The 24,274-nt window shown below is 35.9% G+C and overlaps 5 protein-coding genes across 9 annotated transcripts; 2 read left to right on the top strand and 3 right to left on the bottom strand.

The window, feature by feature from the left end:
• Window positions 1-2,353: 2,353 nt before the first annotated feature.
• Window positions 2,354-3,882, bottom strand: LOC120014149 (probable LRR receptor-like serine/threonine-protein kinase At3g47570). Its single transcript, XM_038866070.1, has 2 exons — window positions 3,756-3,882; window positions 2,354-3,656 (listed from the first exon to the last, which is right to left on the bottom strand). Exons 1-2 carry the CDS (start codon window positions 3,880-3,882, stop codon window positions 2,740-2,742), a joined length of 1,044 nt encoding a protein of 347 aa, XP_038721998.1. The 3' UTR covers window positions 2,354-2,739.
• A 41-nt stretch (window positions 3,883-3,923) lies between these two features.
• Window positions 3,924-4,689, bottom strand: LOC120015541 (LRR receptor-like serine/threonine-protein kinase EFR). Its single transcript, XM_038868012.1, has one exon. The coding sequence runs from the start codon at window positions 4,663-4,665 to the stop codon at window positions 3,955-3,957; it is 711 nt and encodes a 236-aa protein (XP_038723940.1). The 5' UTR covers window positions 4,666-4,689; the 3' UTR covers window positions 3,924-3,954.
• On the bottom strand, window positions 4,410-5,431 carry LOC120015542 (putative receptor-like protein kinase At3g47110). The gene is made up of 2 exons (XM_038868013.1): window positions 4,668-5,431; window positions 4,410-4,551 (listed from the first exon to the last, which is right to left on the bottom strand). Exon 1 carries the CDS (start codon window positions 5,391-5,393, stop codon window positions 4,701-4,703), a length of 693 nt encoding a protein of 230 aa, XP_038723941.1. The 5' UTR covers window positions 5,394-5,431; the 3' UTR covers window positions 4,410-4,551; window positions 4,668-4,700.
• A 5,914-nt stretch (window positions 5,432-11,345) lies between these two features.
• LOC120014853 (clathrin light chain 2-like) lies at window positions 11,346-15,474 on the top strand. The gene is made up of 3 exons (XM_038866941.1): window positions 11,346-11,798; window positions 12,097-12,250; window positions 14,770-15,474. The coding sequence occupies exons 1-3, from the start codon at window positions 11,407-11,409 to the stop codon at window positions 15,103-15,105; spliced, it is 882 nt and encodes a 293-aa protein (XP_038722869.1). The 5' UTR covers window positions 11,346-11,406; the 3' UTR covers window positions 15,106-15,474.
• Window positions 15,475-16,602: 1,128 nt separating this feature from the next.
• On the top strand, window positions 16,603-24,142 carry LOC120014852 (arginyl-tRNA--protein transferase 2-like). Of its 5 annotated transcripts, none has more exons than XM_038866938.1 (7): window positions 16,779-16,877; window positions 18,419-18,457; window positions 19,806-19,851; window positions 20,082-20,232; window positions 20,759-21,904; window positions 22,628-22,946; window positions 23,725-24,142. In XM_038866938.1, the coding sequence occupies exons 4-7, from the start codon at window positions 20,135-20,137 to the stop codon at window positions 23,839-23,841; spliced, it is 1,680 nt and encodes a 559-aa protein (XP_038722866.1). In that variant the 5' UTR covers window positions 16,779-16,877; window positions 18,419-18,457; window positions 19,806-19,851; window positions 20,082-20,134; the 3' UTR covers window positions 23,842-24,142. The 5 variants fall into 5 exon arrangements, with proteins under 5 accessions (XP_038722864.1, XP_038722866.1, XP_038722865.1 ...); XM_038866937.1 differs by having other exon boundaries at window positions 19,806-19,872; XM_038866940.1 differs by having other exon boundaries at window positions 16,800-16,877; window positions 19,776-19,851.
• Window positions 24,143-24,274: the final 132 nt, after the last annotated feature.

Raw genomic sequence — 24,274 nt, 5'->3', positions numbered from 1 at the left:
AGCTGGCTACCATGTTGAAGGTCAACCAATTAGCATCAGATCCTAGTGGTAGCAATGACGACTACGTTGCGAACAATTCAGTTTCAATTCTTGAGTCATTCCTTTACCTATTGTGCAAACTATTCAAAATTTAGGAGCATAAGAAAGAGCTTTTCAGGTGACATCTTCTAAACTTACCTCTTTACCTCCTCAAACTATCGTTCCTATCGGAGTATAGTTATTCTTCTTGGAATCAGACCGAATGAGCAAAGGGAAATGAATGATGTCAACCAGAGGCTTGCTCAAGTTACACCTCCTACAGATCCTTGGAGAGACTCGTATATCCAACCACAAAAGTAGTATTACCAGCCTTATCCTTAGATTGAGCTAGGGGGCAGAGTCAATGTGGTCATTAGTTAGGGGTCGACATCGGATCGGGCAGGCTCGGCCCAATTTTTTCAGGTCCAGGCTCGGGCCCGATTTTGAGAATCGGGCTTCGGGCCAGGCCCGAGCTTGGCCCTCAAAATGAGGTCCGACCGGGGCCCCTAAGGCTCGGGCTTCGGGTCTTTGGGTAGGGCCTGGCCGGGCCCGACTTTTGACTATATAATATTTATATATGTATTTTTTTAGGAAAATGTATTATATATATGCATGTGTAATATATATGCATTATATATATGTATATTTATTATGTATATATATATATACACACATACATTGCAAATATAATATATATGTATGCATATATATGTACAGAAATTCTCCTATGTGGACCAAAAGTGTGGACCAAGTTTGTGGACTTGTTTTTCAACCATAGATGTGGTGGGTCCCATAATAAATGTGTGGCCCCCACTTATGTTGTGATTGATTACAACCATTGGATTTTGGTCCACACTTTTTGGTCCACATAGGAGAATTCCTGTATATACGTATATTTGTATATATATATATACATATATATATGTAGATATATATATATATATATATATATTACATATATAATATATGTAGATATATACATATTTTATATATATATATAAATAATGTATGTTGCTTAGTCGGGCTTGGGTCGGGCCAAAATTGGTCAGAGGTGTCGGGATTCGGGCCCGGCCATAGAAATGGAGTCCAGGCCCAATATAATTTTGGGCCGAGCCGAGGCCCGTGGGTCAAATGGTGACCCCTACTATTAGTAACATTGTCGTTCGTCACAGGTGATCCAGCGTCAACCTCAGCAGGCGGTGAATAGAGATGAAGTCATGAACATTGTTGAAGACATATTAGGCCCTAGGCGCCTGGGGAGACCCTTGTACCTCAGAGCTTTTACAAAGAGAGTAGACCGTATTTCACTCCCTAGAGGGTTTAGACATCCAGAATTTTCTCTTTTCTCCGAAAAGGATGCTCAGTCAATTGTCGAGCACATAGCCTATTTCACCTCAAGCTATTTGTAAATCTCTCACTGGTATAGATTTCTCTTGGTACATTAAGTTACCTGCTAATTCTATTGACACATGGACAAAGATAGAGGAAGATTTTCATAAATAATTCTACAAAGAAGAACCAGAAGTTATGGTAGCAGTCAAGGATTACTCAATTTTCAGGAGAGCCAATTAAATCATTCCTCACCAGGTTCAAAGAAGCCAAACTTTGTTGAGTATTGATAAAAAAATCATGTCTATTTTCGAGTTGGATTAGAATTAGTAATTTGAATTAGACTATACTAGGTTTTATACAACCTTATAAATATGTACTTGAGGTGTGAGACCATTGAGAGATTCCAAAATGTAGAGTTTTAGAGAATATTAGCTAGAGTGGGGCTTATGTTAATCTCTTGGGTTCTTGGGTATTCTTGTGGAAAATCTCTTGGGTGTAATTGAGTTCTTGAGTGTGAGAGAATTGAGTGTGTAGTTGTAACAATTTTATGCATAGTGAATTTTCTTTTGATTGTCTTTTGAAAACACCCGTGGTTTTTCTCCAGTTTTGGAGTTTTCCACTTATATTTTTGTGTTTAGATTGTTGCACTTTTCTATTTCAATTTTCTCTATTGTCATGTGATATTTCTGTTAAAGAGGATCTAGGCAAATTTCTCAATAAAGATAAATGAAACTCAGTTCACAAACCTCTTTAATTTGTTTGTGGTGTGCTAATTTGTGCAAATTTTTTGAAAAGTGGATTAGGATTATTACACAATTTACCCCTTTCTTGTGTAGGCCTAGATCCCTCAATTTATGCATCAACTATGTAAGCTTCTTCTTGAATTGGGGTTGTAGTTTCCTAAGTTTAACATCTCCCATGGTTTTGAACTATTTGGAGTAAAATTAGTTATTTTTTCAGATCTCAAACAATACACAATTAGATTGATAGAAATGCAACGAACTCCAAGACAATCATGTATTCTTGATCTGTGTCTATTAGTCTCACCATTGTGTACAAGATTTTTTGACCAGCTGCAGTTCTCTAACGACATCCTCCATACTCATCCTCTCTCTGGGTGACTCTGCTGAACAGGAAACTCCAATCTTAAGCACTGAAAGCAAGCACTTTTGCACATTAAAACTCATTCGAATATCATTGTTGTCATTATCTTCTGATTTTTGGAGAATTATTGGGTCTACAATCTGCACAAGTCTCTCTGGCAATGCCTGTTCAACAAGGTCATGAAGATTCAAACTTTCCTTGAACATTTCATCTGTTGGTCTTCTTACAGTGAACATCTCCAGCACAAGTATTCCGTAACTGTACACGTCGCCTTGTTTCTATGCCTCACTCCCCATTCCATACTCTACAGTAATTTGTAAGAAATCTTGAGGTTTCAAAGAAAACAATATGTAGTTTTTTACCTGGAGCAGTGTAGCCAATAGAACCCTTTAGTCCTATTGTGCTACTTGTATTGGTTTGATCTTGAGAAAGCAGCTTTGCTAAACCGAAATCACTTACATGAGCAACCATGCCATTGTCGAGAAGAACATTGCTTGGCTTTAAATCGCAATAAACAATTGGAGTTTCACATTGATCGTGAAGATAATGTAATGCAGAGGCCACATCAATTGCAATATTTAGTCGTTGAAGAAAGTCGAGACACTCTGATTCATTTTCGCTTGAGGTGTCTGGATGCAACCACTTCTCCAAGCTCATATTCGCCATGAAACTCTTGGAAGCTCCAATCTGTTGAAGTTTAAGAACCTTAACAGCTACTGGTCTTTCTTGTTGATCATCAAGGAATGCTTTATACACTAAGCCAAAACTACCAGACCCGATTAAGTTAATGGAAGAGAATCCATTAGTCGCTTGATGAAGCTTCCTGTATGAGACTTTTAAGAGCTTGTCCATTGATGGAACTACAGAAGAGGGTGTCGTTTTCGATTTTCTCAACCAATAAACGACCAGAAATACTGAAACAAAAATGACAACGAGGGCTACCGGAACAATTGTGACGGTTAGTACAAAGGCATGAAACTTTCCAAGATCTTTTACTCCTGATGTGCATTTTGGCAAATCCAATTCTGGGATACCACCACAGACGTTATTCCCGGTAACTAATATTGCACTTGCATTTCTAAAGACACCTTCAGATGGTAGCTCGCCCTCAAGATCATTGAAAGAAAGATTTAAGTACAACAGAAAAGGAAGTTTCAGAAAATCTTTCAGAATTTCTCCTGACAAGTTATTTCGCGAAAGATCTAAACGCTAAAGGCCTTTAAGCGAAGCCAACGTTGAAGGGATGGTTCCTTGAAAAGAATTCCCCTGCATATAAAGATACTCTAAACTCGAACAATCACCAATGCTGCTTGGAATTGCACCAGAAAGATTGTTTTCTGATATGTCCAATGTGTTTGTATTTTCTAGCTTGCCTACCTCGAGAGGTAATGGACTAGTTAAAGAGTTATGTGATAAATTGAGAACCATGGATAGGGAAGAAAGGCTGAAGAGCTGCTGTGGTATAGACCCAGTAAGGCTATTTTGTGAACTGTCCTAGTACTATAAGTTTTGACAATTCCCAATACCTGGAGGAATGGTTCCTTCCAAGTGATTTTGTGCTAATTGGAGTTGAGCCAACAAACTCAAGTTTCCAATAGAAGACGGGATTGATCCAGACAATCTGTTTCTGCTTAAAATCATTCCTTGCAATTGTTGAAGTTTGCCTAATGAACTGGGAATAACACCACTGAAAAGGTTGCCCTCCATACTCAAAGCATTCAAGTTGATGAGGTTCGAAATCGTCGCTGGTATTGTCCCGTATATCTGATTTACTCCCAAATAAAGTCCACTGATTTGTGTTGATAGGTTGGCAATTGAATTGGGCAGTACGCCTCCAAGATTGTTTGAACTAAACTCCAAGACTCTTAGGCTGCTACAGTTTGTGAGACTTGTTAGAAAGTTCAAGTCATCAGAAGAATTGCTTCCCAAATTGTTTTCACCAAGACCAAGTAACCAAAGACCCTGAAGATTACCAAGATCAGTCGAAACTTGTCCGACGAAATTGTTAGTTGTAATCTGGAATATTTGAAGCAGAGAAGCATTTGATATGGAATCTGGGATATGTCCTGAAAATTGGTTTCCAGCAATACCAAACTGCTGTAGGTTAGGCAGAGTCAAGCCCATATTTGCAGGAAGAGTCCCATTTAGTTGGTTAGCTACTGTGGAGATGGATCTAATGGATGATATGTTGAAAAGAGAAGAAGGGAGCATACCAGAAAACTTATTGGCCCCAATCGCAAGAGTGATTAAGCTCTTCCATCTACCAATATCATTTGGAATTGTTCCTTCAAGATTATTAACTGAACAGAAAAGCTTATGAGAGCTGAAAGGTTATCAAAAGAAGATGGTAGTCCTCCGGTTAGGCTGTTTCGACTGAGACGAATCGCCATAAGACCTGTTAAAGATCCAAGATCAGCTGGGATTCTCCCAATAAGTCCGTTCCACCCCAAATCAATAATCCTCAATCCAAAACAATTGCTCAAGCTTGCTAGAATCTCCCCTCCAAAAGTATTGTTGGTGAGATTGAGTTGTTGCAGTCGAAACAAGAAACCGACCTCTTGTGGGATATCACCATAGAAATTGTTGTTTTGGAGGTTGAGGATCCTTAAAAAGGAGAGGTTACCAATGTAAGAAGACATTGTTCCACGCAAGGCAAGGCCTTCAAGATCCAAACTGGTGACTCTTTGATGCTTCGGACTGCAAGTAGTGCCATACCAATTGCAGAACGGGACAGAGTCATTCCATGAGTTTAGGCTTTCATATGGATCATCAGCTATTGATTCTTTGAATTTAAGCAAAGAAACTCGATCAGTTTCGTTTCCTAAAGCATCGACCATTGATACAGGTTGCCAGCATTGTATGTTTGTAGTAAGGAAAAGAATCAACACTTGAAGGTCTGTAAACGGAGAAATGCACAATTGGAACTTTTGAAACTTCATTTGTTTCAGAGAAAATTAAACTGGCAGGCATATGAAGATGATCAAGTATAAATTAGAACCATATACATTTCTTGTAATAATATTTAGAAACTTATAGTAACGTTGGAAAGTCAACTACATTTATCAAAATCATACTTTCTAAATCAATAATGGTTAATTATTCCAGGCATCAATCATATGACTTCAATCTTATCTTTTGTAATTGTTAACAACTCTCAGGCTTTTAATAATCAGTTTCTGATAATCATTTTGGTTTGGCTCAGATAATCGATGACACAAGTTGAGTTAGTGTGAACTCTCTAATACCAACAAGACATTCGGTTGACAATCGAATGGATTAGGCATATCTGTGCCCAATGTTCGGGCACAATAAGTTCGATTCCAATGAGAAACATTTCTCATTAGAATTGTTTTTTAAAAAAAAGTGTGAACTCTGTTTTCATTGTTAATGAGTTGTTAACACACATCATTTCTTTATAACTCACTATTTTTGAATCATCGCATAAGAACTTGTATAAAATTTTGGAATATTGCAAATTGATTAACCATTATTTGTGTATGAACGGAACAAAAAATAAAATATAGCTTTGGTCAACCTTATAATTATTTAGGATAGTCAATTCTGAATGGGCACTGGATTCAACTATCTATATCTATACGACTATTCCTGTAACTATATATCCATTGAAAATGCATATGCATTGTCTTGATTAATGATAGTTTTTTAATCATTGTTTGTTTGTTTTTTTAGTCAATAATCATTCTTTGTTTTATCATATTCTATTATATTAGATAATTATTGTTTATAAAGATACAAAGTAATTATATAACAGATGTATTTTTTAAGATTTCCGTTTTTATCTAATTCATTTCAATATTATTTGAGATTTGTGTAATTTCTTCATTTTTTTCTCGCATGCATAATTCTTTATATTATTATTCTTTTTGGTGTTTATCATCTTTTGGATATAATTTACAATTTGAGTTTTTTTATTGTAAGTGATACAATTTGATTTTGTTAGAGCATACTCTATCCCTATTTTGCAGTGTTATGAAGTCATTATGCAGGATAGGGATTCAATTTTTTCACTACGCACCCAACAAATTTCTTATATTGATTCCTTAAATATTGAAATTTGAAATTTAAAAATTAAAATTTGCAAGTTGAACTGTCAAAGCATTTCTTTACCATTGTAGCAATTATTTTTATTTAAAAATAATTCATAAACATTGTTTCTCAACAACATAAAGGTTAAGGTTGTGGAGAAAGGTGAAGTTGAGCATGTACCAGAATATGCAGAGCTTGATGATGGTTTGGATGAGGATTCTAGAGAGATCTTTTAGAAATTCAATTTTTGTGACATTGGTGGTGCTGAGGCAAGGAGTTTCTTTCCCTTGACTTGCTCGATATCGTTGTTTTTTAAAACATTATTGTTTTCTTTTTTTGTCAGTATTTTTGTGACTCTATATATTATGGTTTTCATGAGAATGAAGAACGATGAGTCTTCCAATATGCAAACTCAAAGAAAAAGGTTGATTCAAACTCTAATGCGTAAGAAGAGGTTTAGATCTAAATTATGGCAAGGCTAGTAGAAAACGAAACTATTTCAACCCTTCTCTTTGAGTCATCACTACTTGAATCAATTAAGAATTGTGTCATGAATTATGGCAGGGGTGGTAGAAAATGGAACTGTTTCAACATATGACTGCATGCAGGGAAGATGCAAAAGATGGGATGGAAACCAAGATGGTTTGCAATAAATTTGACAATTGCAGCATGTTTCAGCCACACAAAAGATTTTTCATTTGTCATTTTTTAAATGCTATTCTTCAGACGTAAAATAATTTTTTGTGGATGATGACAACTTAGATGTCTTTGGTGATGAGACTGAGTAGTACAAGAATGCAGCAGTGGAGAGGGAGATAGCTAAAAAACCCAACAAGAAGAAAGAGTATGCATTCTTTCATAATTTTGATTTTACATAAACTGGTCATAAATAATTAGATGTGCTTGTTCTGTTTTTTAATCTTTGTACCTAATTTAAGTGAAAGATTTACCTTGATAGTTTACATGTACATTATGCCGTAACTTTTTTTCACTTGTATCATATTGTTTAAGTAGCTCTTTGTTATGTAGGGGCTTGGGCTTGCACTTGCACTGTTTATGGATCATGGTTTATCATGGTTCACAATCATATCCAAGATTGATTCTCATTAGAAAGTAAGTGACTCCTGTAATAATTTTTTTAAAGTTATTATTAAATTATTTAACCTCTTTTAAAGTTATTTTTTATGTAAAAGAATTGAAAATTTTCAAGAAAAAGGCTGAGAAAGCTTTGAAAGAAGAAAAATGTAAATGTGGATGACAAAGAGTCAGGAATAGTTCTAGAGGAACATGAGGGAACGGTTGAGAGGGAGAATGAGGTTCACACAAACTTTTTGGGTTTTCAGAGGCCTTGGGAGCAAACATATTTCGCTGAAGCAGGGAGTTCAGTTGCATCCATTTTAGGTTACCCATTGGACTTGCTCAAATGTGCATAAATACGTATTCAACTTACTAATTGAAACAATTTAAACATCCATCCGCCCCATACCGATAGAGTATTAATTGTATATATGTCGCTCCATACCAGGATAATATTAATATTAATTGTATCTATATCTAATAGATCAATGTAATATAGAAATTTTAAGAGAGTATTATGGAGCAATGTTAGCAAAAAAAGACTCACAAGAAGACACATGTCAAAATGAAATTTAATTTTTTTTTAATTGTGTGTATTTGATTTGGTTTTTAAAATTTAATGTTAATATTACAATAATTAACATTAAATGTGCGTTATTTAAGGATATTTCTTATTTAAACATGCATCATTTTGGAAAAAAGAGATACCAAAAGCACAAGAGGAGTAGATGAGCTTAGAGTTCATAGAATATTTTGTATATCTTGATATTTAACAGGGATGTTGATTGTAAAAACCACATGAAAACAATCCACTTGCAATGTTAGAATTCGTATTTGTTTAAACTTACATGTGTATTATGTTTTGTTGAACTGATGGACTTTTATAGTGTCTATTTCTAGTTTCCTAACCTTCTCCAATAACTCTTGAGTGCAGATGAATTATCAATGTTCAAACCAATAAGTTTTAGTTTGAGAAGATTAAGAGTCAATACTTTTTACAACCCAAATTAGAAAAAGAAAATGAAAAAGATTACAATATTTAGAATCGGTGTTCCACACATATAAAGAAAGAAAAAACCATGAATTTTACTTACAATAATAGCTGAAAAGTAGTCATTTTTCATCAAAAAAATGCAATAGTAATGAGACTGTTTCAAATGTACAAAACCTAATTTATACATTTATCTTTTTTCTGTAATTTTGAGTGGGTATGTTTAATGGCTGTAGATTTGGCACATGAAGTTCCATTACTGTGTTCTGTCTCTTTCTTTTGGAAGAATTTTTTTTTCGCATCCATGAATTTATCATAATGTGGATTTTCACTATGATTATATTGCTTCAATATAGGTGTATTACAAGCTTTGCTTGTGAAATAATAATTGAGTCAATTAATTACATTTGTCATTCTCTAGAGATCGAATGTTATAAGAAACTAAGACAAGTTGAAAAATGCGAAATTACTGGTGGAAACTCCCTGAGTTTGTGTTCTATTAGTTTTCTCACGCTTTCTTGTTGTATTCTATTCAAGATGCTTTTATATATGTGGTGTAGTTGATGATTTTGATATTTAGTTCCTTCTCTATCTATACTTTCTATATGCTCTCTTCTCTTTATATACACGTTCTTGATATCTATACTTTTCTATTCGTTCTCCTCTCTCTTCTGTCCCAATGTTGGTTTGCTCAGCACTCTTTAGATGCAAAGCCGAACCGAATTCTCTTAGTTACAGTCCATCACATACTATATCCTTTCACAGTGAAAGTGTTGCATCAAGTTTTCTCTCCTTATAGGTTTTTGGAGAAGATAGTCACCTTACAGAAGTTGGCTAGTCAACTCCTTCCAAATCTTCTCTTTCCTTCTCTTCGTATTTTTTAAATATAAGCTCTCACTTTGGTGGTCGAGTTTTGTTGGATGGATTTGGAAATTGGTCTTAGGAGAAAAATGCTTTTAAGTCTACTAATATTTGTAGGGATGTTAGGGTAACGGTTATCATTACCGAACACAAATTTTTCTCTTGCGGCTCAACATTGGTTTTCCCCATATAATCATGGTTAGCTTTGATAGAAATTGAAACTATGACTTCTAAGTTTCATGATTGTATCATATCTCAAAATTGTTTTGAAACTTTGTATCTCTTGTAATTGTAAGGACACATTGAAAACACAATGGTACAAACTGAAAAATTAGTAAAATCATAGGATTGGAACAATTAGAATGCTCGAAACGGATTTCATTCAATTTTGCATAAAAAAACCTAATACTTATGAAGGAAAAACCGTAGCTTTACATATATGACATATTCTTTGATAAAATCTAGCACATTAGTTACCAAAAACAGAATAAATAGAAATCTCAAGATAAACTTAACTTCAGACAAGGAAAGAATTCCCTCTTCAACCATCAAACAATCCTTCATGATAAGGCCTTTCACCGGTGTCTTGAGATCCTGCAGGGATATAAAATCCCAACGGAGGCCAAAGCAACCAAACCAAGCCTTAACTACAAGAGAAGTTTGGTGAAAAAAATGTGCTTCGACATGCACCCAGACAACACATGCATCACAAGCATTGACAAAACTGACCATAGACTATTGTTTTGCTAACCATGCTCAAAGTGAATATCTTCGTTTCATATTTAACAATCTATGCTCGTATCTTTTGGTTTTTGGCAAAAAAAAAAGGGTGCAGTTATATTGGCTCATATTGGGGGAAGAATGAAAATGAGATGATTAAATGATTAACAATGATGCTTACCAATAATCCTAAATTTGATTCCTTATTCGCAACTTGAAATGGGTAAACAATTTTTGATTAGGAGCAAGGCATATAGTCTCATTCAAACATATGAAGAGGGAAAGAGATTTACCCTTGGCAATTCGATCACCTTTTGGATAAAATAGGAATTTCCTAGATACAATAAAAATAGACACAACGCAATTACTTAGTGCACGCAAACAATTCTCTTTCAATCAAGAAGTAAGAACGTACAAATTGCGTAACTTATACCATTTTGATGCTTTAACATCAAACACTTCATACTCACAACATCAAATACTTCAACTTTGAAGTGTTGCTTATCTGCTTTTATACATCTGTTAAGTTATCAAAACCTTTTGAATCTATGTACAAAGATCTAAAAAATCTTTGAAGTGTTTGTTATCACAAAATTTTTGAATATATTTTAAAAAATCATGTAAGATAATCCGCAAGTTCTTTTGCTTTTTTATATAAATTGAATATTTAAAATTCTAAATTAGAACAAGTATTTAATGATAAATGGGAAAATTTACTTAAATTTCAACAATACCTATGATCAGCACAATCGTATGTGTTTTAAAATTGATTTTCCAAATTAATTCTAAAACATTAATATAGCCATGAAAATTTTGATATAAATTGGAAAAATCATAAGATGCTTAAGTAAAGTTACTTACTTTCGGCTCCAACAATTAAAGGTGATTCGACAATACTTAATTTTAAATGATTGTTAAAAAGAAAAAGGATAGAAAATTAAATTTGTTTACGGTTATGATTAAGCAATTAAAACATAAAAGGATGATTAAAATATTTAAAATAATAAGAATTAAAAAATAAAAAAAATCTTGGAGGTTTGGGAGAGAAAAATTGTGGAGTGTATTCTATTTTTGTATATAGTATGACTTTAATAAGGCCCAAAAGTAGTGGGTCAGTTAAGGCCCAACTCGATTAATAAACCCATCAAGACAGCACAAACCCTTCCTCTTTATATTACTCCCTTGTTTTCTCAACCCAAGCAGGCATTTCGGTGGAGAAAAATCTTGGACTTGTCCGTACAAACCACAGAAAACCGATGTCAACTTTCAACAACTCCTTCATTCCTCTTGACGACGACTCAGTCGAGTCAGTCCTGGTCCCTACAACCACTCTCAATTTTGACGATGAAGATTCCCTCGGCTACGGTCACCACATCCAGTCTCAGCGGTTCGGCTCACTCGGTGGTGATTCCGACTCTGTGAAGGATTCGGCAATCGACGACGGGCCGATTTTTTCCAGCAACAACAATGGATCATCATTCTCTGGCGTTGATGGAATTTTCATTTCTACTTCGGAAATCTATGCTTCCGGCAGCGAGTTCGAGCCACTGGCAAACGGGGAGGAGTTTGGAGAATCGAACGGTCCAATTTTGCCTGCTCCGTCGGAGATGGAGCGTGAGGAGCGGTACGCGCTCAGGGAATGGAGGAGGTATATCAACTGTATTCACGCATTTTGATTTCTGTTTGGTTCCCAAGAAGTTAGAGGAGACTAACAAAAAGACAATGTTAGACCGCATGATCGCTGTTTGATTTCTATCTACCGTAAAATAAATAAATAAACCAATATAGAAATATGTATTTGAGAGACAGTAATTTTAAATCTCTCATTTTATCTCTATTTTTAATTGATAATTATTGATGCCTTCGAGGATTAAATTATTGCAATTTTCATTTTCGTTTAAGGCTTTCTGGTTGGTGTTAATTTTTGTCTTGATTGTAATTTGCAGAGAGAATGCAATGCGATTGGAGGAGAAGGAGAAAAGGGAAAAGGAGGTTCTGAGACATATAATTGAAGAGGCAGATGAATACAAAGTCGAGTTCTACAGAAAGGGAGAGATCAGGTGTGAGAATAATAAAATTACTAACAGGGAAAGAGAGAAGGTGAGATTGGATTCTGTCTTAGAATGTGTGTCTTGCCAATTTTACTGGTCAAATTGTGTTCTGCCTGTTCCCATCCATTACCATGATCTTGTTGTGTGCTTGTTCATCTGTGGTAGAACTCATTTGCTAGAGTACTGTTTGAATAATCTGTGAACAATATATGTGGCCTATAGACTGGAGTGTAGTATGCACTATGCAGCTGCTTTTTTTTTTTTTTTTTTTGCTTTGACCACATTTAGAATGGAAAAGAAGAAGACGAATTAGAACAGTAGAGTCTAGATGGTCATGGTTTTATGCTGGATAAGGGTTTAGCATTAAGTATGTTAGCTGTTGGTTCTCTTAAGATTTTTAGCATAAATCCCATGTTCTTTTTCTGTTTACAGCATGATTGGAGACCAGATTATCTGTCAAAAAATTAAAAGAATAAGTGGGGACTATATTGGAATAGAATGGCCTGCCAATCAAGGTTAAGGCGCACTTTTTTTTCCTAACGAAAATTGAAGTTTATTGCAAGTTACCAATGGGGTGCCGCCTAAAAGGTATACATATGAAAACAAGGAACATATACAAAACAACTTACGAATTGAAATTGAGAAATTCTACCAAAGGCTTGTATAAGGTTACAGGTACTGACCCCTTTCAAAAAAAAAGTTACAGGCACTGATGGCAATATCACTAGGGAACCAAAGTCTTAAGATTAAAGAAACCGTCTAAAGAATTTTTCAATGATGTTCTGAAAGATAAGGCGTAATATTTGAATTAGTAAATGGACAAGTCTTGAGTCTTGATGACTTGATCCCAGTCAGCCTTATTAATGCTTCTTGAGTTGTGTTAGGCTTTATGACTTATGACTTGTATGCATGTCAACATATAACTTCCTGACAACTGTCATTAGAGTGGTTGTACAGATTAGAGTGTAACTCTATGAGAAGATTCTACATTGAACTATGAGGCTAGAATAAAAATGTGGATGTGTATTTGCTATTAAGGATAAGTAAATGAACGGAGTATAGGTTGTGGTGATTGGTGAATGTGGTGTGGTCTTTCTATTCCATATTGATTTTCCTATAGCTAGAAGCAAAGCACTGGAACTACTGAATTTGCTCTTTAAAATTCACTATATCTGCCCATCTTATGCGGTACGTTGTTGATTCATACTATTAGATGCATGTGTGTGCGTGCTTGTATAGGCTAGGCTTTATGACATGACTTGTTGTATGTGTGGCAACATATAACTTCCTGACAACTATCATTAGATTTGTTGAACAGATTAGAGTGTAACTCTATGAGAAGAATCTACATTGAACTAACTATGAGGCTAGGATGAATAATGTGGTGGACTATTTGCTATTAAGGATAAGTAAATGAACTGAGTTTGGGTTGTGGTGATTGGTGAATGTGGTGTGGTCTTTGTATTCCATATTGATTTTCCTATAGCTAGAAGCAAAGCACTGGATATACGTGAATTTGCTCTTTAAAATTGACTATATCTGCCCATCTTATGTGGTATATGATTGATTCTTACTATTATATATGTGTGTGTGTGCACATGCATTGGCTAGGCGGTCTGTAACGGCCCATACTCCAAGCCGGGCCCATGGGCCGCTACCCCCAACCCCTCTCCTTTTCCCCAGGGGCTTAGTTGGTAGCATATGGTACCTTTGGCCCTATGTTAAAGGGTGTGTGAGATCGGGGGGTCGAGTCTCACCATCAACAACCCGCCTGGGGAAAAGGAGAGGGGTTGGGGGTAGCGGCACATGGGCCCGGCTTGGAGATGGGCCGTTACACGGTCGCACACACAACTGTGCCCCCTGGCATGGCAACGCAGAAAAACAAGTGAGGAAGCAAGAACAACGTAGAGATACAACGGATTTTTGTTTCTTTAGCTGCCAGCTTGCATTGAAGTCTACATAACCAAACACCTTTTTTTTCCCCAAACTTTGTCAAAACCCAATACCAGCAGCAGCAGAAGGATCCTGCGTGTTTATATTATTTGTACTTGCATAAGCAACTTTGTCTGAAATGACGAAATTTGATAGCAGCAGCAAATGCTTCAAATGTGCTATGGAGAAAATAAAATTATACATCATATTCTTAGCGGAAATGCTATTGCTTTTCTCAATCCTTGGGAAAATTCCTTTTAAACTTATCAAGTTGCTATTGTTTAAATATCTGTTCTTAGATGAAATATGTTATTCTTTCATTCTTAGATTAGGTTACCTGTATTTTGTCTTTCATAATTAAGTTTTATCCCCTGAAGGCTGAACTTAAACATGCAGCAGCTCAATCATATTATGCAGATTGGTATAATATGGTTGAAACTTTGGAAGAACCAATGATTTCCTGAGCATAAATTGTGGATGTTAATTAGTCAAATGAATTGCATCTGAAGGGCAGTTTTGGTTTAAGCAGTTCAGGCAGAAAATTGAGGGGTCCACAGAAGGCCTGCTCATAGTCCCTTGAACAAATCTTCATGTGCAATTTCTACATTTCTGACAAACTTCTTCTTTATATTTCAGGTGTTTGTGGCTAATTTGGAGAAGTTCCATGCTGAGGTGGATAAAGATTACTGGAAGGCAATTGGACAGCTTATCCCTAATGAAGTGCCACCCATAGAAAAGAAGAGAGGGAAGAAGGATCAAGATAAGAAGCCTTCAATTACCGTGATCCAAGGTCCAAAGCCTGGGAAGCCAGCTGACCTTTCAAGAATGAGGCATATACTCTTGAAATTGAAGCATAACACACCATCCCACCTTCAGCCTTCTCCCCCTTCACAGCGAGGTTCTGCAAGCAATACTGAAACAGGAGGCACTGTTGTCACAGCAGCTGTAGCTGTAGCTGTAGCTGTAGCTTGATAAGTATGACTTTGACTACCAGTTCTTATATATGTTAGAAGCTTATAAGATGGTAGATTGTTGCTGATGCGGAGTACCTCATTGAACATCTTTAGTTTGGATTCTCAGATGGTGACGAGAGAATATTTTTCCGGATATATTATATGTATAAATAAAATGAACCAAAACATTTAAAACTAATCCACCAAATACCTGGTTGATGCCCTTAGTTCTAGTCATGAATTACATATTTTGGGTTCTCTATGCTGCAAAAGTATTTTAGTATTTAGTTATACTCAGGTTGGAAATGTTGGTGGCAATGAATGGTGTGTTGAAACTCGATTCATTCTGCATAAGATATTTGTTTGAAGCCTGCTGGGTCAGCCCACATATTATTGCGCACTATGTTGGTTGTTTGAATGGTACACCACTACACCTAGTTATTTTGCTGTGTGTTTAGAAGCAACGTTATGTGACAATTGTATTATTTGTTTCTTGTGTTGGCCTCGATGCCATTGTTTGTTGTTAGTTTTGTTGAAGGAGATGGATCTGAAAATGAAAATGATACTGCTGCTATCCATTCCCTGTAATTTATAATGCATGGCAGAGAAAACCTCTATGACCTCTAGGTTGTCTCTTATAATTTTACTACTAGGTCACATGTTCGTCTCCAACTCAAAAACCTCAAAGAAGAGATTTGTTCAGTGTGCGGGCAGCAGCGGATTTTAGGCCTATTGGAGAGACATTGGGGTAAGCCTGTGACTGTCAGACCTGTTAATCACCACATTTTTTTTTGCTTTTGAAGCATGTGTTTTTATGCCCTACGATTCTGCACAGGTGACATTTATATATGCTGCTGCAACGCAAGACATCCATTAAGCACAAGGGAAGTGCATCATCTAGTTATAAACTTATAGTAACAAAACAAAAATAATTTCCATAAACTAGTATTAATCTTTGCTCCATTGCCTATCATATACTTTATCAAACGTCCAAAGATAAATGGATGATAAAAAACAATAATTTGCATCCGTTCCCATGTTCACCCCTTATGAAATCAAGATTGTTCTAGTTTCCAGCATATTTTTTTTTTATTAATTTCATCAGTGTCTTTTTCAACATAACTATTAAATTAATATCATGAAAAGATCTATCACTAAAATCTAAATTTCTCGAAGAATCCTCTCCACCACCACTATCATTAACACTATCTTTAACAATTTCATTGTATTCTCCTTCATATCTCAAAATCATCACCACTTAAATTAAAAAATATAAAAAAAAAACATTTTTTAAAATCGATAAGATCATATGATCGTAAAATTGGATAGTAAAATCGTATGATCTCACCAAAATACAATTTTTAAAAAATTCGGATCTCTTTGTTTATCTAGGATTATACCCACACAACTGCCTTAAAAGAAGAAAAAAAGTACCCAATTTTGACTTTTTATGGGACTTATTTTCCGGGAAAGAACTATGACTCCCGAATTTTCTAGTCTACTATTTTGAATTTTCCGTAGATGGGAAATGGGAATGGGATACAGGGATTAGATGGATCCAGCGACGCCGTTTAAAAAAATTCAACGACGTCGTTTTCGTGCCTGAGAAAATCACAGGTATCTTGAAAGGAAGAAGAGCTGAGATGGACAGAGAGAATCGGAAAATGGCAAGGAGGAGCGAAGCCAGCAGCAGTGGCAGTGGAAGAGGAGAGAGCGTGGTGGTTGATTACGGCAGGCGTAGAAGCTCTTGCGGCTATTGCAGATCGGTTGGTCGCACCAGCATCTCTCATGGTCCGCTTTGCTAATTCCTTTCAAAGAATATAATCATTTGGTTGTTGGTTGTATCTAAAAATCGAAGCGTATTTATTTCTATGTTTGATGATCTTCGTTGACTCTGCATTTTCATATGACCTTGATGATTTGATATGTTTGAGAATTGCGATGTTTAGACACTTTATTGATATGGGTACCAATGGCGTCTGCATATATTTTTGGAATAATAATAGTTTATGAACAAGTTTTTTGATTGAAGAAAACTTTTATTTCGAAGCACCAAGAGGGCGCACTAGATTACAAAGACGCAAGCCTGAAACTGTCCAACAAGTTTATGAACAAGTTGAAAACATAATTTCTTAATTCATATAATAATTTACATTGAATCTCAATTTCTCTTCATTGAGAGGGTGAAAGAAATTGAGATATCTTAAGCTTTTACGTTCATAAGATTTAGGAAGTTTTGAAATTATCACCAACTTCAATTCATTGTGGATATTCTAGTATTCCATCTAAAACTCCATGTAATTGACGTTGATATCTGTAAAACAATTTAGGTTCTGGGGTTTACATATATGCATAATTGCTATTATAATATTAATATTTTCGGATCCTTGATGGGTTATTTTATGTGGCAGTGAAGAATCTGGGTGTACACAATTGCTTTCCATTTAAAGCAAAGGTTGAGCCTTTCTGCTGCTTCTACTTTGTTGGTGTTAGTTTTTATTTTTTGTTACAGTAAACAAATTGCATTAATCGGCAAGTACAATAGTTTTCCCTAAAGGTTCAGGACACATCTTTGTGTTTCTTTGATTATATTTTATTTTGTGTGGCATTGAAGGAATTCTCCGATTGGATGAATACCATTGTATTCCATTTTCTATGAAGGCACAAGATGAGTCTTTGTGTCTCTTCCATTTACGTAATGTTGCTTTTATTTTTTGATATGTTGTTAACAAACAATCTTGTAAATGATTGTATGGAGCTGCACCTGCTTAGGGCCTTTTAGTGGGACACTGTTCATTCTCTGAAAAAGTTTTTTTGTTTAAGTGCTTCAAAACACATAGGATGTCGAGGAGATACTATTTAAATCATAATAAGATTTCTGATTTGCTGTGACACTGTGAATGTAGTTTAACTGATTTGGATATTCAGGAGTCTACATTAAAAGTTCTTAAAGATATTATACAATCAAGTGATACTTCCAAATTTGGCAAAATAATTATCTTTGTTTCACAAATTTTAATCCAGCAATATACTTGTTGTCTCAAAATCATTTTCAGATTAGCGCAGCACCAATATGTTTCTGTCCAATATTCTTCCAATTAATGGAAAGTATAAGATTGAAGATAGTTTTGGTGTCTGTGACTGGTTGTACCAAAATCACGCCAAGTGACTTAGTGATACACTTTTGTATTGTATTTACAGTAACTGAGACACATACTTGAACTTTTTGAAAGCTACAAGAGTCTGCTCTTGTTTGAAATGGGCTGCAAGAATTTTTACTGCGAATTAACTTCGTATAATGAGCTTTACCTATTCTTCTTCTATTTTTGCAGGTTTATGGGCGCATAGTATTACAGTTGACGACTACCAAGGTTGGTACATTCAGTTTCTTTTCAATTTTTGAAATAAGCTTTCATTTTTTTGTGATCATAGATAGAAAGAATAAACTTTCTTTGCCCTTTTTCATGTCTAAGTTCCTCGTTGCGAATTGTGATTTGTATATGGTTGATCTGCATTGTAGTTTTTCTCCTTGCAGCCAAAGTGTTTGTTACTTTGGCTTTATGGTTGTGTTACTTGATGGTGTCAACTTGGCCCATCACTGTGCTTGCCCAATGCATTGGAACAACAATTGTGTGCTAACTTCTCTATTTGTGACTTGTATCTCAAATATATTTTTCATGGCATGCCAATCACTAGAAATTAAAGAGATCAAGTCTACAATCTTTCAATTTCTCACAAAGAGCATAAGGGGTTGTAACAGGATGGTTTGTGCTTGATCTTCATCTGTTAGTTGATAGTATTAAGGGCTTGATGGTGCATAGCTTGGTAGAGACAACAGCTGAACTCTTGTTCTATGAAAAATGAAAGTATGCAAAATCAGGGATTGAATAGGACATATGCCTTGTCTAGTCTCTAAATGGGATTATAATTGGAGATCTTGGGGTCTACAAGTGGGCAGCTTAAGTTGTAATGTACGATGATGAAATGGCGAAGCATCTATTGAGGCCGTGTTGGAAGGTGTTTGATGGTTGACTTTTCTTTCCAGTCATTCACAATGGAGGATTCAAAAACCTGACTAGGAGAGAAACTTGATTACAAATTGATGTTTATATGTAAGAACAACTAATAGATGGTTGTCATGGATTGATGTTCAGAAATGAAGTGCTCATACTCTCTGATATTATCTTTGTTCAGAGTTATTTATGATATGTCCAAGTATAATGTTACAACTTACAGGTAGCAAGTAGAGAACTGGAAGTTTAATCATCATTAGTCAATTATCTTTTCTGAATGATTGTTTCCTGTAAGAGTGAACTTTATTTATTCTAAACATTGTTATGTTAATTTGTGTGCTTAGGTTGTAAGTTCTTATTATCATAATATCACAATGATGGTATTGTGGATACATTAAGTTGATGAACAAAAGTTCTTAACAATGTTTTGATGGTAAGTTTTTTTTTTTTTTTGCCATGACACGATGATTAGCTTTCTCACCAACCCACAATCAAAGCTTTTTTGCACTTACTAAGAAAACATAAAGTCTCTCTCTGTCTACATGTATACATATACACTAACACTTACACATATTGCTTGAGTTAAGAGAAGGCATTTAATTTCTCTTGTGATGAGAAACCATGGATCTTGGACCTTCATAATACTTCTATTGCCCTAATTGAACTAAGCCTTTAGGTGAGAGTAACTGGATTTCATTGCGAACAGCTCATCCAGAATGTAGGTGTTGATTGAGCATGGTGGGATTACAAAAGTAAGTGCCACTCGAGAGCAAGTAAGTGCTTGTCTGTATGCTTGTACGTGCTCCACATATATGTGCAACGCTTTTGTTGTCCTTAAAATTTGATAGATGTATCAAGTGGGTGACATGTTTATCGCTTTTGTAGAGCTTGTTGGTACCTGTTGATGCAAACATTACATCAGATTTGTTGGTTAAGATTTTTATTGCAATCACTGCATTTTAATTCAAAACTCCTTTCGTAGATCTACTAGATCAGGGTTGGAGAAGATCTGGCTCTTTTCTCTACAAACCTGAGATGGAAAGGACCTGCTGTCCATCTTATACTATTCGTCTAAGGCCAAGTGATTTTGTTCCTTCAAAAGAGCAGCTTCGAGTTTCTAAGCGAATGGAAAGGTATAACCTTTTATTGCCTAGTTTATAATTTTATGCAGAGGTATTTTTTTTCTAAGAGCGTGTGATTTTAATCTGCATTCCATCTTGGTTTGGTTTAATGCACGCAAAAGGAATTTCCACAAAATAATACTTGTTTTAGGCTATTGCTTTTGTTACTGTAGGAGGTCACTAATGATATTTGAATACCCACAGCAATGGCCTTTAAAATGGTCTATGGAGATGAAAAGGGGCCATTGTTCCCTTGGAGTTTCCAACCTGGAGATGGTGGGCCTGTTCCAGGAGTTGGCTGACTCGGTTTTTCTTTAATTATTAATTACTAATATTGAATTTGTTCCAAGTACTCATGGGATGATTGCATTTTTTTTGCTGTCTTGTCTGAATGTGATTCATCCAGAGTTAGCTGGCAAACGTGCCTTCATCAGCTGGACATCAATTCATTTGATATTCCTGTGTGTGTTCTCGCCCAATGCATCTTTTTGTATTGGAAGTGATTCCCTTCAAAATATTGATAGACTTATATGCCTAGGTTTCTAGATGGTACGTTGGATGTGAAAAGAGAAGTTGAGTCAAAAGAAGATGCGAAGACTTTTAATAGTTCCTGTAGCTCTGTCCATCACAAAGATTCACACTTGAAAACAAGGGGATCTTCATTAGGTGATTCTGAAAAGAATAACAAGGAAGAAGCAATCATGCATTATTTGTCAGACGAAATCAACAAAGTGGCACATTCATGCATAGAAAGTGGGGATTTTCCTCAGGATATTGAATTACCAAAAGCTTCCGTCAAAAAGGTTTCTCCGGCCAAAAGGAAGCTACAAGTTGAAGGATCAGAAATTCTCATATATTCCAGTAACATTGCATTTCAATTGGCAGCCACTTTAAGGAAGGCAAAATCAGCTAAAAAAAATGTCAATGAGCAAGAAATATCGAGAAATGATGCAGAAGATAATGGTTTGTCCCCCAAAAGTATAGCAGAAAAGTTGTCTGATTCTTTAAAGAAGGTTGGAGAAAATTCTGGCCTTTCAATCAAGGCTTGCAATGGACACATCAACTTTTATTCTTCTGCAAAAGAAGCTTCTGTAGATGAAAGTGCCGCAGTTGCTCCTGCCCCCAAAAGATCCGCCATAGAGTGTAAAAGTGAAGGATGCTGTTTGAAGAAAACTGCTGAAAATCCCCAACGGAAAAAGCGGAAACTTGAAATACGTATGAAGAAGTCCTGTTTTGATCCAGAAGAGTTTGCACTTTATAGACGATATCAGATGAAAGTGCATAATGATACCCCAGCTGATGTCACAGAGAGCTCCTATAGGATGTTTCTGGTGGACACGCCCTTAGTATTTGTTCCAACATCAGGTGATGGCACAGTTCCTCCTTGTGGCTTTGGTTCTTTCCATCAGCAATATGTAATTGATGGCCAGCTAGTTGCTGTCGGTGTGGTAGATATCCTTCCTAAGTGTTTGTCGAGTAAGTATTTATTCTGGGACCCCGACTTTGCCCTTCTGTCCCCAGGAAAATACTCAGCTCTGCAGGAAATAAGATGGGTAAAAGAGAATCAGGTCCATTGCCCTAGTCTTCAATATTATTATCTTGGGTATTACATTCACTCCTGCAGCAAAATGAGGTATAAAGCTGCATACCGGCCTTCAGAGCTTCTCTGCCCTCTTCGTTACCAGTAAGTTCTTCTACAAACCCAGTTACTTGTGTTTGTACTAGTTTTTTCATGTAAAATTGCATCTATTAACAATATTTCCAGTCTACTTTATCACCGTTAGTGGGATATGAAAAGATGAAAAATTATGATGCTGTATCTTCCAGACCGATTCTTCTTTTAGTTTTATTAGTTACTCTATTACCTTTTGGAACCCATGTCTGCTGAAAGCCTGAAAGTTGATGGAGTTGATAGTTTACTGAGGAAATTTATAACTCACCATTCTTAAATGGGGTTAACCTTATAGAATTATGTGTTGAGCGTGTGAAAGGCTGTGTATCTATGAAATATGGTGGCTTTCTAACGTGTTAAGCAATATTCAACTGAATTCTCACGGTTCACCTGCTAATGTCACCCAAATTTATCAGAATACTTTGTAGAAATATTTGTTGATTGTGATTAAATTTGTAAATTGGTGATCAGACTACGACTTTCTTACAAATACCCATTGCTATGAGAGAATGGGAGGAAGAAAAGGTAAGTTAATGTAGCGACTCTTGTTTTGACGATGAGATCGTCATGACTCCCATTAAAGTTAATGCTTCAGATTCCTCTTTGTCTGGTAAACATGTTTGTGCTAGCTTGATGTTCTATTCACTGCAAATTGGAGACAAAAAAAAGTAAAGAAAAAGAAATGGATTTGAGTGGACACTCACAAGTTCTGATGAGATGAAATGATATGTGCAGATGGGTTCCTTTTGATATTGCTAGGCCTATGCTTGATAGAAAGGCGTATGTTATCTTGTCAGACTTTACCAACTCAGCAAACAGCGAGTCCACACCAATCCCTGCATCTGAGAATGGTATGGAATCACAGCATGATATTGTCAGAGACAACTCAGATGATTTTCTTATATATGACTACAATGAGATGATTGACCCTGAGTTTGGAAGCTCTGATGATGAATCGGGCTCAGAAACCAGTGATCTTCCTTCAGTTGAAATCATAGATGGCGATGTCAGTAATATTCTAATTGGGTTCAAAGGATCTCACTTGAGATACGAGGTATATAAACTGTGCACTTCAGTGCATTGATTATATGTAGCATTATCAGTTTCTCCAGACCTAGGCAATAATATTCGTCTGTTTGATCAGTCTATATTTGCAATTTGCTTACTCGTAAAACTTCTGGCTCTTTTGATGGCCATTAAGAGCATACTTTGGTTACATAGGAACAGAAGGATAAAGTGAAGGAAGAAAAGGTTTCCGAGCCATCTATTTCCCACTTTCTTCCTGCTAGGGTCAATCTAAATGCTGATTATTAATAGGTGCTTGAAGGGGAGAGTCGTTTTGCACAGAGTAATATACCTCAACAGGGCACTGCTATTGCATAACTACTTGATGCATAGAATTTTATGCGCCACCTACTAAATACTTATTTACAACCATTCTATGTTGCATTGACCTGGGCCAGGCATGTTGAAAGCTTCATGTTTGACATTTCTTCTAGATTGCTGTTATTTTCGAATTTCCATCTGGCATATTGTTAATATGTCGTGCCATCACTGGTACTTCACAAAGGAGAATAATACTGTTTTGAGGATTTGAATTATGTCAAGAGCATAAGTTGAAGCTATCTAAAGGATAATGATCCCCTGCATATGGGGGTTACGGTGAAGAGAAGGAAATACTTTTGCTGTCTGTCTCTTCACCTCGACATGTACCGTTTATTTGCATATTGTAGGAAATTGTGCTTCCGTGGAAGATATTGTTCCAGGAATTGCCATCTTATTAGACCCTCATCTCATTTTCTTCTTCTCACCATGTTTTTACTTTCCTGAAGGATCTACGGCATGCGTTTGGCCCAACAGAGAGAACTTACTTGGAATCCCAGCTGCATAGATATAAGAATGTCGTGGGTGCAGAGCTATCTGAGCGAATGGTGAATTCTCTTGGGTGATATAATTATTTTGGGACCCGAATTTCGCAATAAGCCAGAGGAGCATGTTCCAATGGTTTGAGATGGACTTCTACCTAATTAACTCCCTATGGGAGCTGTTGTCCATCTCTGATCTTTCTTCAGCTGGGATACTTTCTCTTGGATTCATGTTACAAACATTGTTTAACTTGTACAGATTTTTAAGTCCTGGTTCGTCTTGCATTCATCTGAAGGAGCCGTTCAATGGTATTCTCTTAAAACTTGGGGTCTCTTTGAATATTTTGTTCCTTAATTTAAGAACTCTGGTTATACTTTTCCTTCATTCCTGAAATATTTGCTTTGCATCTTCTTTGTGGAATCTGTCATGACTAACGACTATCCTTTACTTTCTCTGAGGGACTATTCTCCAAACGTTTTCTAGAACTTTTCACTCTAATGCCTTGTCTTCAGGATC

This window comes from Tripterygium wilfordii, chromosome 14, assembly GCF_013401445.1.
Source record: "Tripterygium wilfordii isolate XIE 37 chromosome 14, ASM1340144v1, whole genome shotgun sequence".
In the NCBI taxonomy this organism is placed as follows: domain Eukaryota; kingdom Viridiplantae; phylum Streptophyta; class Magnoliopsida; order Celastrales; family Celastraceae; genus Tripterygium; species Tripterygium wilfordii.
Note: the sequence above shows the minus strand (reverse complement) of the source record. Positions and strands in the feature narration are given on the sequence as shown.